Source organism: Capricornis sumatraensis, chromosome 5 (genome assembly GCF_032405125.1).
Source record: "Capricornis sumatraensis isolate serow.1 chromosome 5, serow.2, whole genome shotgun sequence".
NCBI lineage: Eukaryota > Metazoa > Chordata > Mammalia > Artiodactyla > Bovidae > Capricornis > Capricornis sumatraensis.
Window position 1 is genome coordinate 82549711 of NC_091073.1, and position 20074 is coordinate 82569784.

Below are 20074 nucleotides of genomic sequence, written 5' to 3' on the forward strand. Positions count from 1 at the left end.
CCAGGCAGCCCAACGGGCAACCTTAAATCCTGGGCTCAGTTCAAATGGTTGAAGGGGTCAGACCTAATGATCTACTAGACGCAAGATTAATTATTGCGAGGGGCAAGGGGAGCAACAAACCTTGGAGTAAGCACATTTGAGGGCTCGGCTCCTCGGGTCAGTCTTGCAGATCATGCATTTTGAACCAAAGAAATTAAAAGAGTAGAGTTAATCTGCCTGTTAATCAACCTGAACTTTGCTTTCTGCATAGACCAAGAAGGGCAAAAGCCTTGATGTCAGTTTGTAGTACAGGATAACCATGGAACTTTTAATTATGTCTGAAAAGTGGCCGGTGTAATGGAAGGCAGCCCTCTGGGTGTGGGGAGGAGACCACCTGGGCTGTGCTTCTCTTCCTGGCCAGCGTCTCAACCAGTGTGGGCTGGGGGTTATTTTCCTGCTTGAAGTAGGGGAGAACCTGGACCCTCCTTGCCAATCCCAGGCATCTCTGACCTACTGGTGCTCGACACACTGCCTTCATTCACTCTGCTCGTGGGTCAGATTTAATTTACTTACTTTGTCTCAGACTCTTTCCCTGAAGGAGTGCTTTTCCCAGAGTGTGACCGCTGAGTTGAACACTTGAGTTGAAAGGTGCAAATCTGGAGTCAGCATCTTTATAATTTCAGATTTCTTATCCTTCAGTGAAATGTTAAAAAAAAAAAAAAAGTCCGACTGTGTGACCCCATAGACGGCAGCCCACTAGGCTCCTCTGTCCCTGGGATTTTCCAGGCAAGGATACTGGAGTGGGTTGCCGTTGCCTTCTCCGAAACTTTTTATAGAAAGGCCACTTAGAATTTGAAAACCAGAATGTTTTGGCTAGACTTTCGTCAACCTGACAGCCATTTATCGGGCACTTTGTGTGTGAAAGCTGCAGTACTTTTTCAGCCCGCAGACTGGCTCTGAGGCCCATGGAGCCCAGGGGCTGGCTGGCCACCCTCTCCCCAGGACACTTGTTAACCTTACTCCAAAAGCTGGCTCCAAGGCCAAAGGCAATCAAAAGCCCTTCCTTTCGACAAGTTCCTGAGGCTGTTTTGAGTGGTAGAATTACAAGTGATATTTTCCTCTTTGTTTATAAGTATTTCCAAGGAGGATATACTATTTGTGTATTTTTTAAATGTTAAAAATGGTGATACCTTTTATACTAATTTTGGTCTTCATTGTAGTTCTAAAAATCTCTAGCGTTTCATGGTTAGTATTATAATGGATGAGTGTAAAGTTGGTTTATTGGATTGTATAGAAACAATCAAGTTCATGTAAAGAAAAACAATATATATAACTGAATGTATACATAAATGTGTATATGCCTGCATGTGTGCTAAGCTGCTTCAGTTGTGTCTTATTCTTGGTGACCCTGTGGACTGTAGCCTACCAGGCTCCTCTGTCCATGGGATTCTCCAGGCAAGAATACTGGAGAGGGTTGCCATGCCTTCCTCCCGGGGATCTTCCTGAACCAGGGACTGAACCAGCATCTCTTATATCTCTTGCATTGGCAGCTGTTTTTTTTTTTTTTTTTTTTTTTACCACTAGAGCCACCTGGGAAGTGAGTGTGTGTGTGTGTGTGTATATATACAATCACAGTTACCAGATAGACAGATGGACTATTATTGCTGGAGCACAGGGACTGTGCAGCAGAGGGCAGGGGTAGACTTTGTCAAGTCAGCCCAAGGAGACAGTGGGTCTCTGTTATGGACTGACTTGGGTCCCCCCACCAAATTCATTTGTTTAAATCCTAACTCCCTATATTTGGAAACGATGCCTTTAGAGAGGTAATTAAGGTTAAATGATGTCTTTAGAGTTGGGTCCTGATCCAATAGGACTGGTGTCCTTATAAGAACAAGAAGAGATGCCAAGGATTCAGGCACATAAAGAAAAGGCCATTTTTGTACACAATGAGAAGACAGTAGTCTACAAGCCAAGAAGAGAGGCATCAAAAGAAACTAATCCTGTGAACACCTTGATTTGGACTTCCAGCTGCCAAAACTGGGACATGATAGAATGGCCATAGAGAAACAACTCTTCATAAGAGATAAGGGCAGCACCAGCAATCCTCAGTTTAAAAATGGATACTCAGAGTTTATTGACAAGCTGATTGTGGAAAAACTGAATAGCACTTCCCTTTAGAAACAGTGAACTTAAGTCCACAGACCAAATGCAAAGGTAAAGTTCGAAAACTAAACTGAGTTCAGAAAGCAAAGGCTAGATTAAGTTCATCTCCACAACCACATAGCCAATGGTCACTTAACCAAAAAGACCCTTCCCAACTGTCTCACCAATATGCCATGAATCAATTAGAACAATACAAGTAAAGCGCCTTTGAAGAATGCACCATGGTACAGAATAATAAAGGCCACCAGCAGTTTAACTATCACAAAGCCCAACTGCACATTAAAAGGCTGTCTGGCAGGAAAGTGCATCCTCCCTTCTGCCATAAGACTCATCACTAACGAGGCAGTGGGAAGATTACTCTCCACTCCTGGCATCACATGGGTTTGGAGGTCAGGCTCTTGGATTAAGAAAAGAAACAAAAGTTGTGTATGGAAAGTACATTAAAATGTCAACCCAAATGTCTACTGATTTATACAAGAAAGTCACCTTGGAGAAGATAACAGAACAGTAACATGTCAGAGTGTTTCCAGATGTCTGCATTTTAAGCATAAGCCACTGGAGCACACATGGAATAACGCGGTGGGGCCAGTGCTGACTCAGAAGCAGGCCAGCTCCTTAACCTGCCAGTCAAACAACCTGATGTTTCCTGTAGTCACACCTAAGCCCTTGTCTCTGAAAAGCCCTCAAAGAGGGCTTTTCCTCAGTGTAACTTTGGGCAGTTTCCTGGGTACCTGGCACCTTGTATTTTTTAGGCTTAGGTTGTATACCTCTCTGATGATGTATATCACATTTTGCATTAGTCTGAGAAACAGGTTAAATTCACCCATTCCAGTCCATTCTATTTTGCTGATTCCTAGAATATCAACATTCACTCTTGCCATCTCCTGTTTGACCACTTCCAATTTGCCTTGATTCATGGACCTAACATTCCAGGTTCCTATGCAATATTGCTCTTTACAGCATCGGACCTTGCTTCTATCACCAGTCACATCCACAGCTGGGTATTGTTTTTGCTTTGGCTCCATCCCTTCATTCTTTCTGGAGTTATTTCTCCACTGATCTCCAGTAGCATATTGGGCACCTACTGACCTGGGGAGTTCCTCTTTCAGTATCCTATCATTTTGCCTTTACATACAGTTCATGGGGTTCTCAAAGCAAGAATACTGAAGTGGTTTGCCATTCCCTTCTCCAGTGGACCACATTCTGTGAGAACTCTCCACCATCACCCGCCCATCTTGGGTGGCCCCACAGGGCATGGCTTAGTTTCACTGAGTTAGGACCAGGCTGCGGTCTAGCCATCATGGTCAACAAAAGAGTCTGAAATACAGTACTTGGATGCAATCTCAAAAATGACAGAATGATCTCTGTTCCTTTCCAAGGCAAACCATTCAATATCATAGTAATCCAAGTCTATGCCCCAACCAGTAATGCTGAAGAAGCTGAAGTTGAACGGTTCTATGAAGACCTACAAGGCCTTTTAGAACTAACATCCAAAAAATATGTCCTTTTCATTATAGGGGACTGGAATGCAAAAGTAGGAAGTCAAGAAACACCTGGGGTAAAAGGCAAATTTGGCCTTGGAATACAGAATGAAGCAGGGCAAAGGCTCATAGCGTTTTGCCAAGAGAACACACTGGTCATAGCAAACACCGTCTTCCAACAATACAAGAGAAGACTCTACACATAGACATCACCAGATGGTCAACACCGAAATCAGATTGATTATATTCTTTGCAGCCAAAGATGGAGAAGCTCTATACAGTCAACAAAAACAAGACTGGGAGCTGACTGTGGCTCAGATCATGAGCTCCTTATTGCCAAATTCAGAATTAAATTGAAGAAAGTAGGGAAAACCACTAGACCATTCAAATCCCATATGATTAGAAGGGAAATAAAATCCCTTATGATTATACAGTGGAAGTTAGAAATAGATTTAAGGGACTAGATCTGATAGAGTGCCTGATGAACTATGGAATGAGGTTCATGACATTGTACAGGAGACAGGGATCAAGACCATTCCCATGGAAAAGAAATGCAAGAAAGCAAAATGGTTGTCTGGGGAGGCCTTACAAATAGCTGTGAAAAGAAGAGACGTGAAAAGCAAAGGAGAAAAGGAACGATATAAGTATCTGTATGCAGAGTTCCAAAGAATAGCAAGAAAAGATAAGAAAGCCTTCCTCAGCAATCAACGCAAAGAAATAGAGGAAAACAACAGAATGGGAAAGACTAGAGATATCTTCAAGAAAATTAGAGATACCAAGGGAATATTTCATGCAAAGATGGGCTCGATAAAGGACAGAAATGGTCTGGACCTAACAGAAGCAGAAGATATTAAGAAGAGGTGGCAAGAATACACAGAAGAACTGTACAAAAAAGATCTTCACGACCCAGATAATCATGATGGTGTGATCACTCACCTAGAGCCAGACATCCTGGAATGTGAAGTCAAGTGGGCCTTAGAAAGCATCACTATGAACAAAGCTAGTGGAGGTGATGGAATTCCAGTCGAGCTATTTCAAATCCTGAGCATTTGGCATTGCCTTTCTTTGGGACTGGAATGAAAACTGATCTTTTCCAGTCCTGTGGCCACTGTTGAGTTTTCCAAACTTGCTGGCATATTGAGATGCTGTGAAAGTGCTGCACTCAATATACCAGCAAATTTGGAAAACTCAGCAGTGGCCATAAGGCTGGAAAAGGTCAGTTTTCATTCAAATCCCAAAGAAAGGCAATGCCAAAGAATGCTCAAACTACCACACAATTGCACTCATCTCACATGCTAGTCAAGTAATGCTTAAAATTCTCCAAGCCAGGCTTCAGCAATATGTGAACCGTGAATTTCCAAATGTTCAAGCTGGTTTTAGAAAAGGCAGAGGAACCAGAGATCAAATTTCCAACATCTGCTGGATCATGGAAAAAGCAAGAGAGTACCAGAAAAACATCTATTTCTGCTTTATTGACTATGCCAAAGCCTTTGACTGTGTGGATCACAAGAAACTGTGGAAAATTCTTCAGGAGATGGGAATACCAGACCACCTGACCAGCCTCTTGAGAAATCTGTATGCAGGTCAGGAAGCAACAGTTAGAACCGGACATGGAACAATAGACTGGTTCCAAATAGGAAAAGGAGTACATCAAGGCTGTATATTGTCACCTTGCTTATTTAACTTCTATGCACAGTACATCATGAGAAACACTGGGCTGGAAGAAGCACAAGCTGGAATCAAGACTGCTGGGAGAAATATCAATAAGCTCAATATGCAGATGACACCACCCTTATGGCAGGAAGTGAAGAGGAACTAAAAAGCCTCTTGATGAAAGTGAAAGAGGAGAGTGGAAAAGTTGGCTTAAAGCTCAACATTCAGAAAACGAAGATCATGGCATCCGATCCTATCACTTCATGGGAAATAAATGGGGAAACAGTAGAAACAGTGTCAGACTTTATTTTGGGGGGCTCCAAAATCACTGCAGATGGTGATTGCAGCCATGAAATTAAAAGACGCTTACTATTTGGAAGTAAAGTTATGAACAATGTAGATAGCATATTCAAAAGCAGGGACATTACTTTGCCAACTAAGGTCCGTCTAGTCAAGGCTATGGTTTTTCCAGTGGTCATGTATGGATGTGAGAGTTGGACTGTGAAGAAGGCTGAGCACCGAAGAATTGATGCTTTTGAACTGTGGTGTTGGAGAAGACTCTTGAGAGTCCCTTGGACTGCAAGGAGATCCAACCAGTCCATCCTAAAGGAGATCAGTCCTGGGTGTTCTTTGGAAGGAATGATGCTAAAGCTGAAACTCCAGTACTTTGGCCACCTTGTGCAAAGAGTTGACTCACTGGAAAAGACTCTGACGCTGGGAGGGATTGGGGGCAGGAGGAGAAGGGGACGACAGAGGATGAGATGGCTGGATGGCATCACTGACTCGATGGACGTGAGTTCGAGTGAACTCTGGGAGTTGGTGATGGACAGGGAGGCCTGGTGTGCTGCAATTCATGGGGTCACAAAGAGTCGGACACGACTGAGTGACTGAACTGAACTGAACTGAGGACCAGGTTAAAACTGGAGTTCCCAGTAGGCTGAGTTCAGAGAAGCCAAATGCCCCAGAGAGGTTCCTCCAAAAAGGACTTCCCGGAAGAAGAAGTTTTCACTGCAATTCCAGCGTTGGACACATCCATAGCAGCCCACCTGAGCAGAAGGTGTGGAGCTCCCCTGTCTTATTCCAGCCTTGCACCAGCAGGCCTGTCCCATCCCTGGGCGAGGCCCATCTTGGCTGAGGAATTCAGGCATCTGGGAGAAGTTGCCCCATCACTTGACTTGCTGTGCTGTGGCAAAAGCTGACCAAGCCTGACTGATGGGCTCTTCCTGACTCAGCTAGACTCTGCCTTCAGCCTCTTCCTTTTCTGTTGTGTGCTCAAAGCCGTCTTGCTTTGTCCATTTCAATATTCAGCTCTGGTTTCACTGCTTCTATCCTGTCGCTCCTCCTGCCTGGACAATAGGCTGCCCTCTCTGGGGAATGGTCCTAACAAATGGACCTGGAAGTTGGGCTCACCACTCTGGGGATATATCCTCAGATTATCACACTGAAGAGTTCTGACCCACCGCATAAAGCGACAGACATCACATATAAGTAGCCAGGGTGAGTGTAGGGAGAAATGGTGGAGCCAGTGAACAGTGTAGCTGGTCCCTCCTTCTCTTCTCCCTGCCCCGCCTGCTGTGTGTTCCCTCATGGGAAGCCCTGGAAAGCCCTGCCCACCCTCAGCCTCCTTCTGCCCCAGCCCAAGTCCAGCTCTGCTTCACCTGTCAGGATGGAGGCAGACAGGCTCCTGGTGCCCAAGCCTGTTTGTCCTACTGCCCCCATTGAGGACTCAACGCAATCATCTTTAGCACATGGAAGAAATGATTTGTGAAACAGCAAATGGTGTCTTTTAGGGCTGAGGTTCTTTCTTAATCATTCTTATTTCATTTCTCATTCAGTTTCTCTCTCTTTCTTTTTACATAGGGAAAAAAAACCCTCAAATCTTTTTTTACTTACACTAGTAAGTAAAAGTGATACACTACTTACAAAGTCCTCAGTGGTTTCTGTTCAACTTTCCCTAGTCCGTCATTTTTAATTTACATGAAAGGAAAAGGAATGCCATTTGTAAGATTTCAGTTAGCCTCATCTGATGAATTGAGAACTAAGGTAAGAAGCAACACAAAGAGAAAAAACCAGACTGTAATTTAGGAAAAGATAGCATTTATCACCATAGTACTCAACAGAGCCACCAGGTAGGAAACAGTGTGATTTAAATCTCCAATCTGCAGCTAGCTGACTGTGTGACCCTAGGTATATTACTTAAATCCCTCAGTGAAATTACACTTTCCTTATTTATATAAAGAAAAGAAGAAAAGGACCAGAGATTCTAGTCTTTTCTAGGCCTATCATTTTATAATTCTATGACTAAAATCAGTCTAAACTTTACATTCTATTCCAGAAATTTACCTTAAGCCTAAAAAATTTAAACATACAGTAATTTAAATATTTAACGTCAAGGAATTTTTAAAATGTATTCCTAAGAGAGACTTTTATTCATTGCAATTACGTGTGTGTGCTAAATCACTTCAGTTGTGTCTGACTCTTCACGACCCTACCGACTGGAGCCCGCCAGGCTCCTCTGTCCATGGGATTCTCCAGGCAAGAATACTGGAGTGTGCTGCCACATCCTCCTCAAGGGGACCTTCCCAAGCCAGGGATCGAACCTGCATCTCTTATGTCTCCTCTGTTGGCAGGTGGGTTCTTTACCACTAACGCCACCTGAGAAGCCCAATTACGTGTGAGTCTATTAGAAACATCTGGTTATCTAGTGAAGCCTGACATTTCTCTAACAAAAACTGGGATGTATGCATTCTGATAAGTTTATTTGGGATCTCATTTCACTGCATCGTTTTGAGATGTGTTTCTGTCTGTCTGAGTCTATCATTATATCTGTCAATATAGATATATTCAGAATCTACCAATATATCTCCATATGTGTGTGGAGATTCCGCACCCCCAGCACACATACATTAAAACATAAGAACAGAAAAATAAAGTAAAGAAGCACCAGAGTGAGTTCTAAGAGGAGGACACAAGAGGACGACACAGGACTTACAGGAGCTGCTGAGTTTTTGACGGTGACACTGGGGGTGGTGGCTCGCAAGGCTCCACTCACTCCATGGTAGTATTTGAAGCAGATCTTAGTTTCAGCTGAAAGACAAAAATAAAATGGGACTGAGAAGTAGGGTGTAACCCTGGAAGAAAAGGCCAGGGCCAGAGAGGACACCCCCAGGGACTGCCACCCAATTCCTCCCACCCAGGCAGCCACCCCTGACAGCTTTGCTTCACTTGTGGCCTCATGGTCCAACTTTTTTCTGAATGTGCATCATCAAAATTTGTTTTGGTCTTAGTGTTTTTGTACCCAAGTTAAATCTATCATTTAGACTTCTCAGCATTCATCCTATTCCATTAGAAGCTATTGCTTTTAAACCCTCAGTTTTAAGATTTTAGGTGATTTGGTGATTACTACCAGTCTGTTTCTTCTATAATTTTCTCTTATTGAATTCATTGTGATTAGTATCTTGGTAATTTGAAGGAAGACTTTGAGAAATTATTGAAATACACAGAAGAGAGGCATATTTTCTGATGATGATGACTAGATAATAATGTGGAAACACCATAACTTTTTTGCATTTTGTGTTTTAGAGGACAAAATCTGTGGCCAACTTGAGTTTGGTACATTGGAAGGTGACCTGCTTTTCCCAATTTACTGTTAATAGGATTTTTTTCTCTTTAAATTTGAAAAATTTATTGGGCTTTGTCTTAGTCCCTTATATTAATTTTGTCTGGAACAACATGAGGACTCTCCCAATTTGAGTTCTTGTTTCTCAAGTCTGGGAATTTGTCTTCAATTATAATGTATTTAAAAATAATGTCTACCATTTTCTTAGCATTCATTTTAATATGTTCATTATGGAAAATATGGACAATGAAGCAAAGCATAAAAAACACTTTTTAATGGCTGAGTAATACTCCATTGTGTATATGTACCACAGCTTTCTTATCCATTCATCTGCTGATGGACGTCTAGGTTGCTTCCATGTTGTAAAGTAAAAACAAAAAACAAAAAACACTTTTAGGAGTGTGTTTTGCATACTTGAATGTTTAAAACTTTATATAATAACATCTTTCTCTTTTTAAAGTAAATTGTTAATAAAGCATATTCAACCATCTAAGACCCTGATGCTGGGAAAGACTGAGGGCCAGAGGAGAAGGAGGTGACACAGGATGAGACAGTTGGATGGCATCACCCACTCAAAGGACATGAGTTTGAGCAAACTCTGGGAGATAGCAAAGGACAGGGAAGCCTGGTGTGTAGCAGCCCATGAGGTCTCAAGGAGTCAGGCATGATTTAGCGATTGAACATCAACCATCAATTCAAAGCTTTGTAGACAACATTCCTTGTTCTATGGAATCTGAATCAATTTGCAACTTGAAAATATTTTCCTCATCTTGGAAATTTAGGATTTTCCCTTAAAATTAATGCTTTTTTGAAAATTATTTTTAAGTTCAAGTTTGTTCTCTAGGATAATGGAGCAAAAATTGCTACTTATCTACCAACACTCATTCTTCTTTTCATTCTTAATGATTAAATTTCAGTTTTATTTTGGGCAGTAATGCCCAGCTAAAGAATGTTTTGTAGCCTCCCTTGCAGATCACATTTATGTTGTTTGCCATTGTTATTTGGGGGTTTCTAGAAAAGTTTCTTTCAATATATCATATAAAGCATATGAGAATTGCAATATTCTTCTTTAGAAGATAGGACTATTTAAGAATTCTCCCTTTCTGTGGCCAAATTGCTTTCTACAAAGCACTGTATACTTCCACCAGAAAATGTAACTCTGATCAACTCTTTAATCCTTGTTAACACTGAATATTATCAATTAAATGTAAGTTTAAAATAGCATCTCATTTTTATTCTAAAAGATTTTTAATCAAATTTTAATTAGCCATTGTATTTAGTTTTTTTTGATCCATTGAACTGCAGTTAAGATTTTCCACTGCCAAATGTTTAGCTTTTGTAGACATATTCTTACTTTAAAATATCAATATTTTAAATTTCCTTTCTTCTTCATCCTTGCAGTGCAGTGATTTTGCATATCTGTTGATTGCCTTTTAAGCTCTTGGTGGACAATCTTATACCTTAGTTCCATATTCTTCAAGGCACCCCACATAGGTCTACACACAGAGATCTATAGGTCTATACATCCCAATTACAGAAAAATCTGAACAAACTTTTTGGCTAAGTCAATATTACTGTTTTAGCCTGAGAGGCTGGTATTCTCTTGGGCTCCAAAATCACTATGGACGGTAACTGCAGCCATGAAATTAAATGATGCTTTCTCCTTGGAAGGAAAGCAATGACAAAGACTTTACTTTGCCTACAAAGGTCCATATAGTCAAAGCTATGGTTTTTCCAGTAATCATGGACAGATGTGAGAGCTGGACAATAAAAAAAAGGCTGAGCACCAAAGAATTGATCTCTTTGAACTGTGGTGCTGGAGAAAACTCCTGAGAGTCCCTTGGACTGTAAGGAGATCAAACCAGTCAATCCTAAAGGAAATCAATCCTGAATATTCACTGGTGCTTGGGGCTGGTGCACGGGGATGATCCAGAGGGATGATATGGAGTGGGAGGCGGGAGGGGAGTTCAGGATTGGGAACTCATGTACACCCGTGGTGGATTCATGTCAATGTATGGCAAAACCAATACAGTATTGTAAAGTAAAATAAAGTAAACATAAAAATTAAAAAAAAATTCACTGGAAGGACTGATGCTGAAATTCCAATATTTTGGCCACCTAATGTGAAAAGCCAACTCTTTGGAAAAGACTGTAATGCTGGAAAAGATTGAAGGCAGGAAAAGGGGATGACAGAGGATGAGATGGTTGGATGGCATCACTGACTCAATGGACATGAGTTTGAGCAAACTGCAGGAGATGGTGAAGGACAGGGAAGCCTGGCGTGCTGCAGTCTATGGGGTTTCAAAGAGTGGGACATGACTGAGTGACTGAACAACAATGACAAGGGATCATGGAGGCACCCTGAGCAGTGAACCAGGTAACCACACTGAGTCACTGTAGTTCAGAATATGAGTTACTCTGCCTGTAAATGCCAGAGAGATGGGCATGGAGGAACCAAATGGCTTCACTTCAAGGTTAGTTGTGTGGAAGAAAATTTTATATAGCAGGTATCCCAGAAAGGCACTACTAGCTTTCCTTTCAAAGTAAATTATTCCAATGCTTTCACATAAAAAGGTCAGGGAAATTATATACAATCTTTTATTGAATCCTATTGCTAGGTGAGAGGGTCAGTGCATGTTTAGAGCCAAGAATTCATGGAAACCTTCAAAGTATTATGATGTTTTCTGAAAAACTACTGGCAAATTTTTTTTTTCTTAAGCATTTTAAGATTCCAGTATTCAGCAACTTAATTTACTAATTGATTTTCCTTTTATTTAACCTAAATAGCTTCTGCTGTTTAAACGATTTCCTATTCAAACTTGAAAGAGATACTCAATTGTTTTTTGGATGTGAGAGCTGGACCATAAAGAAGGCTGAGCACCAAAGAACTGATGCTTTCAAACTGTGGTGCTGGAGAAGATTCTTGAGAGTCCCTTGGACAGCAAGGAGATCAAAACAGTCAATCCTAAAGGGAATCAACCCTGAATACTCATTGGAAGGACTGATGCTGAAGCTCTAATATTTTGGCCACCTGATGCAAAGAGCCAGCTCATTGGAAAACAACCTGATGCTGAGAAAATTGAGAGCAGGAGAAGAAAGAGGTAACAGAGGATGAGATGGTTGGATGGCATCATCAACACAATGGACATGAGTCTGAGCAAACTGCGGGAGATAGTGAAGGACACTGGCGTGCTGCAGTCCATGGGATCTCAAAGAGTCAGACACGACTGAATGACTGAATAACAATTTGAGATGGGCTCTATAGAGAAGTTACCTACAATTGTTAAAACACATGAACAATATCATATACAGATGATTTATGGTATGGATTTTAGAGTATCACTTTGTCTTGCAAACTTCCATGCTACTTTGGTGACTGTTATATTCAACTGGTCTGTTTGATTAGCCCCACACTGAATTTTTCCAGAAGACTAGGCACTATTTATCTTTATATTTCCAGCGACATGTAATGCAGCGATTCTCAAGAAATGGCTATTGAAAAATGACTGATGAACTATTGGTTTCATTTGATTGACTCCACTGCCTTCTTTAACCCAAGAGCAGCTACAGTGCCCTCATTACTGAAATGCCAGTCCATGTGCCTGACACACAGTGAAGCTGCTGCTGCTGCTGCTGCTAAGTCTCTTCAGTCGTGTCTGACTCTGTGCGACCCCATAGACAGCAGCCCACCAGGCTCCCCTGTCCCTGGGATTCTCCAGGCAAGAACACTGGAGTGGGTTGCCATTTCCTTCTCCAATGCATGAAAGTGAAAAGTGAAAGTGAAGTTGCTCAGTTGTGTCCGACTCCTACTGACCCTGTGGACTGCAGCCTACCAGGCTCCTCCATCCACGGGACTTGCCAGGCAAGAGTACTGGAGTGGGGTGCCATTGCCTTCTACGCACAGTGAAGCTAATCATCACCAAAACATCAGGGTTTGGAGCAGAGAAGGCTTTATTGAGGGCCATGCAAGAAGACTGTGACTTGTGCCTTTAAAACCCCAAATTCCCTGAAAGCTTTCAGCAAAGCCCTTTTCTAGGAAAGGTGAGTGAGGGGCATGGTGAGTTGTTGCACACTTCTTGGTGTCAGATCCTTTGCTCTTGAGATCAGGTCACGGTCATGTAACAATGTCCCTGCAAACCTCCACCAAACAAATTCTCTGTTCTGACAAGAAAGGTCAGGGTCCCCAGGCACAACTTTCACCTTTTGAGGTCCAGATCCTGGCTAAGAAGAGGCAGATCTCAGCTGGAGGCTCCCTCAGGGCCAGGTCCCCAGACTGTGCCACCTGTCATCACTGAGGGAGCCAGGCACCCAGAACTCATCTGGCCCTCAGGCTCCTCAGGCTGCCCAAATAGCCAGGGCCAAGTCTCACTGACTTCACAGGCAGACTGCTGCTGCCATTAGGTCACAGAGACAAGGATGAGGGAGAGGTTCAGTGCTGCCTGAAGGCTTGGACCAAGGCCAGTGGGTGGCCTTGGCCAGGGCTCTGGAGTTTTGCAGGACACAGCCCCAGCCACTCCAGTAGTCTTGCCTGGAAAATCCCATAGACGGAGGGGCCTGGTAGGCTACAGTCCATGGGGTCACTAAGAGTCAGACACGACTGAGCGACTTCACTTTCACTTTTCACTTTGATGCACTGGAGAAGGAAATGGCAACCCACTCCAGTGTTCTTGCCTGGAGAATCCCAGGGATGGGGGAGCCTGGTGGGCTGCTGTCTATGGGGTCGCATAGAGTCGGACATGACTGAAGTGACTTAGCAGCAGCCCCCAGCCTGTTCCCTGGGCCCCTCAGTTCACCTGCTAATCCAAGTCTCCATCTCTTACCTCACCCCTGACCTCTTACCTCACTCTCTGCCTGATGACCACCACTCCACAGACCGTTGGCTAAGTGAGCCACTAATGACTGCTCACTGACAGCAGCTTGCTTTGGGGAGGGGCCTACTTCAGTTCCAGCCAATGGCTGAGAAGGACTATTAATGGTTGCTCACTGACAAACGGGGCTTCCCAGCTGGTTCAATGGCAAAGAATCTGCCTGCAATGCAGGAGACGTGGGTTTTATCCCTGGGTTCGGAAGATCCCCTGGAGAAGGAAATGCCAACTCACTCCAGTTTTATTGCCTGGGCAGTCCCATGGACAGAGGAGCCTGGTGGGCTCCAGTTCATGGGGTCGTGAAGAGTCAGACATGACTAAGCAACTAAACAACATTGAGAGCTGCTCACTTAGGGGAGGGGCCTGGCACCGAGCAATGGTTGAGTGATCATTAGTGGTCTGGCACTAACTGTTGCCTGATAACAGGGTATGTGTGGAGGGGGTAACCGCTGGCAGCAATAGCCATGTGCTAAGGGCTGTGTGCAGTTGTGCTCTATCACATTCTAGTGGTCCTAATGCTTCATAGATAATTTCCTATGGCCTAATTTTTGAAATGTGGTGTTGGAGAAGACTCTTGAGAGTCCTTTGGACTGCAAGGAGATCCAACCAGTCCATCCTAAAGGAAATCAGCCCTGAATATTCATTGGAAGGACTGATGCTGAAGCTGAAACTCCAATACTTCGGCCACCTCATGCGAAGAGCTGACTCATTTGAAAAGACCCTGATGCTGGGAAAGATTGAGGGCGGGAGGAGAAGGGGACAACAGAGGAGGAGATGGTTGGATGACATCACTGACTCAGTGGACATGAGTTTGGGCAAACTCTGGGAGTTGGTGATGGACAGGGAGGCCTGGCATGCTGCAGTTCATGGGGTTGCAAAGAGTCAGACGTGACTGAGGGACTGAACTGAACTGAAACTGAATATTACATGACTTTTAGAACAGATTAAAGCATAAAGACATTGTTACACCCTTGCTATTATTGCTGCCTCTGACAAAAGTATCAAGGCACAAAGGCCAAGAAATATTAGAGGGTTGTTGGTTGTTTTTCAGATACTTCATCTAACGGGGATGAAGTTCTATCTTTCTCTGCTTTTCTAGTTATAAATAACAATAATTTTAAAATGCCCTCAAAGTTTGAACACAAGGCATCTCTGTTATAACCATTTTGTTGTTTATTTGATTCATTATGTATGGAGTAACAGAAGTCTAGGAAGGAAAAGTGATCTAAGGAAAGAGTAAGAATGTGGATCAAATACATGCAAGTCCAATTCTTGACTTGCCCATCATTAACAGAATGAGTTATATAGACTCTCTGAGCCTTAGTCTTAATGTAGAATGGTGAGACCATTGCCGGCTTTGTATGCATTGTTTTGTATATGGCTGTTGCACGAAGCAAATGAAATAATGTGTGAAACCTAGTATGTGCAAAGTAGCCAACACATACACGTTGCCCTTCTTCACTGTATATTGACTTATGTTCAACAGGATTGTCATGTATAGTTGTTCAGGCATATTCTACCTAAAGCTATCTAATCAAGCAGTGAGAAAGCAGACAAAATCCAGTCCATGCTCCACTCAAAGGGTGTAGTTCTTACCCTTTCAGAGGAATATGACATCCTAAACTCTTATAGGTTAATGGTGGATGTGAAATGGATCACCTTATAACATTTTGGCTATTTTTGCCTGGCATATGATTTACTTTCAGAGTTGGGCAGGAGTAACTAGCTCATTACAAAGTGGAATAAAACTGAAGTTTCTACCTCTACAAATATGGATGCTTACAACTATAGTTTTTATTGGGAGGCATGTATTTAGAAAGTATAGACTTTCACTTATCAGTTCAGTTCAGTCGCTCAGTCGTATCCGACTCTTTGTGACCCCATGAATTGCAGCATGCCAGGCCTCCCCATCCATCACCATCTCCCGGAGTTCACTCAAACTCACGTCCATCGAGTCGGTGATGGCATCCAGCCATCTCATCCTCTGTCATCCCCTTTTCCTCCTGCCCCCAATCCCTCCCAGCATTAGAGTCTTTTCCAATTAGTCTGCTCTTCACATGAGGTGGCCAAAGTATTGGAGTTTCAGCTTTAGCATCATTCCTTCCAAAGAACACCCAGGGCTGATCTCGTTTAGGATGGACTGGTTGGATCTCCGTGCAGTCCAAGGGACTCTCAAGAGTCTTCTCCAACACCACAGTTTAAAAGCATCAATTCTTCAGCACTCAGCTTTCTTCACAGTCCAACTCTCACATCCATACATGACCACTGGAAAAACCATAGCCTTGACTAGATGGATCTTTGTTGGCAAAGTAATGTCTCTGCTTTTGAATATGCTATCTAGGTTGCTCATAACTTTTCTTCCAAGGAGTAAGCATCTTTTGATTTCATGGCTGCAGTTACCATCTGCTATAGTATCAAGAAAGAATAAAACTATTGCTTTTCTTCCTCTCTACTTTTTAGAGATTAGTAGGCCTGGAGGAGGGCACAGCAACCCACTCCAGTATGCTAGACTGGAGAGAGGAGCCTGACAGGCTACGGTCCGTAGGTCACAAAGAGCTGGACATTGAAGTGACTTAGCAAGCACACATGCAGGCCTGTTGTAGCACTTTAAACATCAGCATGCAATGATAGAAGTAGCCCTAGTATTTTTATAATGTTCAATTTAGTTTAAAATTCATAACAAATTTGTCTTAATAGTTAATTAGCTTTTAAAATGCACCAGACCATTCATTAGAAAATTATTTTCTAGTTTGGCTTTCACAAAATCCCTATGAAGTAGAGGTAATTATTATTAACCCTTTTAAAACATGCTTAGCATAATGCTTGGCATATAACAAGGCCTCAATAAATGTTATCTATCACTCCTATTTTACATTTAAGGAAAATGAGGCCAAAAATGTAAGGCCACTTATACAAGGTCACACATGCAGTTCATGGCAGCTAGGATTTAAGAAACTGTTAATTTTCATTTGGTGATTTGTCTTTAATGTTTTTAATAACATAAGATTGTTAACCAGTTAGCAAAAGTGAAATTTCACTTTCAGCAATGATGTTCTAGGTAATTCAAAGAACATCTAGACAAGCTGGAAAAATACAGAAATAAATCAGCCTGAAGTAGGGTTGTCAGAAAAAACACTGGATATCCACCTAAGTGTGAGTGTCAGATAAACAAAGAATAAGTTCTCAGTATAAGTCTGTTCCAATTATTACATGGGTCAGAAACTATAAAAGTAATCCATTCTTTACCTCAAACTCAAATTTTATTGGGAGTCCAATAAATTTTTTCCTCCTAAAAGGGGAAATCCTAACCTGAGGACATCAGAGACCTAGCAAGACAATGGTAAATTGAAGATAAGATACAGAAGAAGAAAATTTGGAGATGAGCCCAGCATTTGGGGTTGCTGTATCCCTGTGGGGGGCTGTGTTGATTCCAGAAAAACACAATGAGAGGCTGGAAAGGTGAAAAGAATTTCTGACCGACTTTCAGGGCTAAAAGGAAATAAAAACTTTAGAGTTCAGAGCCTGTTAAAAAGGAGGACTCTGGTAAGTCCTCATGATCCAGATTGAAACCCTGAACAGGAGAACAGATAGACTGTTGAGAAATATACCAGCCCTAGCCCCTCAAATCATTTCAGGTCTTAAAATTCAATTGAGGTTATTCTGAATTGCTAGATACAGCCCAGAAGGAAATGCAAATCCTCACAGGAGGAAAACAAATCATCCTAAGCCTCAGATTCTCTCTATAAGTTTTAGTTTATTGTCTAGTTTTCAACTAAAATTCATCAGGCACATGATGAGTGTTTTTCTATTGGTAAAAAAATACCAATAAAAACAGAGAGCGCCATAAACAGACTCATGGGGTTTTCAGATATTGCAGTTATCCTACACAGCTTTAATGATCATATACTTAATGCATTCAAAAAAATAAAAGATAAGATTGAAAATATGTTCCAAAGAATGAAGTCTATGAAAAATAACCAAACAGAAAATTCTGGATCAATAAAACTACAGTTTTGAAATAGTATACTCAGTGTTTAAACTCAGGTTTAAAGTAGATTAAACAAAATACAAGAGAAAATTTAGGAAACCAAAACATAGGTCATTAAAAAAAATCCAGAATGAGGTGTGCACAGAAAAAGGATATAAAATATAGAATCAAATAAGAAACATATGAGAAACTAGGATATGATCTAAAATGCCTGTAAACTGGAATCCAAAAAGAGAGAGGAGAGCCATTGATGCTACACCTAGGGCTGGCAAAAACCACCACAATATTGTAAAGTAATTAGTCTCCAATTAAAATAAATTAATTAATTTAAAAAATTCTCTAAAAGTTATGAAAGATATCAAGCTATAGATACAAAATCTTCCCTCATAGCTCAGTTAGTAAAGAATCTGCCTGCAATGCAAGAAACTCTGGTTCAATTTCTGGGTCAGGAAGATCTGCTGGAGAAGGGATAGGCTACCCACTCCAGTATTCTTGGGCTTCCCTGGTGGCTCAGCTGGTAAAGAATCTGCCTGCAATGTTGGAGACCTGGGTTCAATCCCTGGGTTGGGCAGATCCCCTGGAGAAGGGAAAGGCTACCCACTCCAATATTCTGGCCTGGAGAATTCCATGGACAGTACAGTCCATGGGGTCATAAAAAGTTGGACATGACTGAGCAACCTTCACTTTCACTTTTCATAGACACAAAAGCCCTATGAATCCAGAAAGACCACAGCATCCAGATATCACTCTAAAAGTTCGAAAAAGAAGAAAAGAAGACCACTTCATCAGCCAATGAAGAAAGCAGATTACCTTCACAGGAGCAACAATCAGACTGACAGTTGACTTCTCAACAGAAACTGAAATGAAGGGAGACTGAGGAATGGCAGCTTCAAAGTGCTGAAACAACATAACTGTCAGTAGAGAACTCTACAGCTGGTAAAACTGTCCTTTAAGAATAAGGAGATCACTCCTATTGCTGTCTAGACATTGCACAGGTTGAAACACCACAAATATCTGAACTTCATTACAAGGTTTTAGCTATCCATATGTCACCACATCTGCAGTGCAGAAATGCCCAACCCTCATGAACGGAAGTGTGATCAGCTGATGAACTACACAAGCATATGAATTAGTGCATTAGCAGAATTTCTTCCATTGTGAATTGCTTATTTGTGCAGAAGGAACCAAGTTATCTATGCAGTAACATTCTTTGGGGAGAAGAATGAACTTAAATCTACTAATATTTCATTTGCAAAACAGACATGAGACAGATGTAAACCACACCTCAAAATCCAGGAAAGGCAATTTTAACTTAAGCTATAATCGCCAGGAAAGAATCAGTCTCTGTAGTTATCTAGAAGGAGTAATAGAAAGTACAATATCTTCAAATGCTCAAAGAGATCAAGAAGCAGTGGAATAATGAGATATAAATTAAGTTTTGAGTCTGAAGAACATTTAGCTTCAGTAAGAGGAAATAGCAAGAGCAGTTCTTTCAAAGAAATAATCAACATTAATGGTACAAAACCTGAGGTCTTCCCAGTCTGTCTTACATGGCAATATGTTCACTTGTACTTGCTTTATTTTAAAATATGAATTAAATGCATTTTAAGAAATGAGCAGCTTAGAGAAAACTTATTTTTTATTAAAATAAAAGGAAGGGTGAAGGGCTATACTATACAATATAATATGTAATATACTATACAGTATAGTATACTGTACTATACTATGGAATTAGTATACACTGACAAGGCATCTAGCATTGCAGATTCTACTACATGTGTAAAGATGTACCACTGGAAAAGTTATTTTAATTTAAAATTGATATTGCCTGTTGGATCTCTAAGAATTTTAAAGCCCTCATGCAGTGGCCCTTCATTTTAGACTAACAACAACATAAAGCAGTTGTCTTTTACACACTCTTGTCCTGTTACATCTAATCTCAGAAACTTGCATCCAAGAACTCATTCCAAAGAAGAATATTATATAAGTGTATAAGCCATATTAAATTGTATGAAAAAACTTCATTCTCCTATAAACAGCTCTGAAAGACATGGTGTTTTTATTTGGTTCTCAGATGATACTTTTTAAGTAAAATTCCCATTAAAGTAATATGCGACACTTACAGAAAGAAATAATCTTATTGTATTAGAGAATATATTGATTTGTCAAAATTTTGTAATTTGGTAGACATACAATCTTACCTGGGCTTGCACTTCCAGAAATGATCTAGAATGCTGTATTATGGACTGACTGTATTACCTTTGTACAAAATTTGAAAATAACTGAGGAAAATAAAGTCATAAATTTTTATTAAACCCAGAAGATG

General features: G+C 41.4%; 1 protein-coding gene across 1 annotated transcript in view; it reads right to left on the reverse strand.

Moving 5' to 3' along the window:
* The window catches only part of HECW1 (HECT, C2 and WW domain containing E3 ubiquitin protein ligase 1), a 257418-nt gene that overhangs the window by 202524 nt on the left and 34820 nt on the right, over window positions 1–20074 (reverse strand). Inside the window, exon 3 of the mRNA XM_068972905.1 lies at window positions 8269–8363. Coding sequence (XP_068829006.1) covers window positions 8269–8363 — 95 coding nt within the window. The remainder of the gene's footprint in view (window positions 1–8268; window positions 8364–20074) is intronic.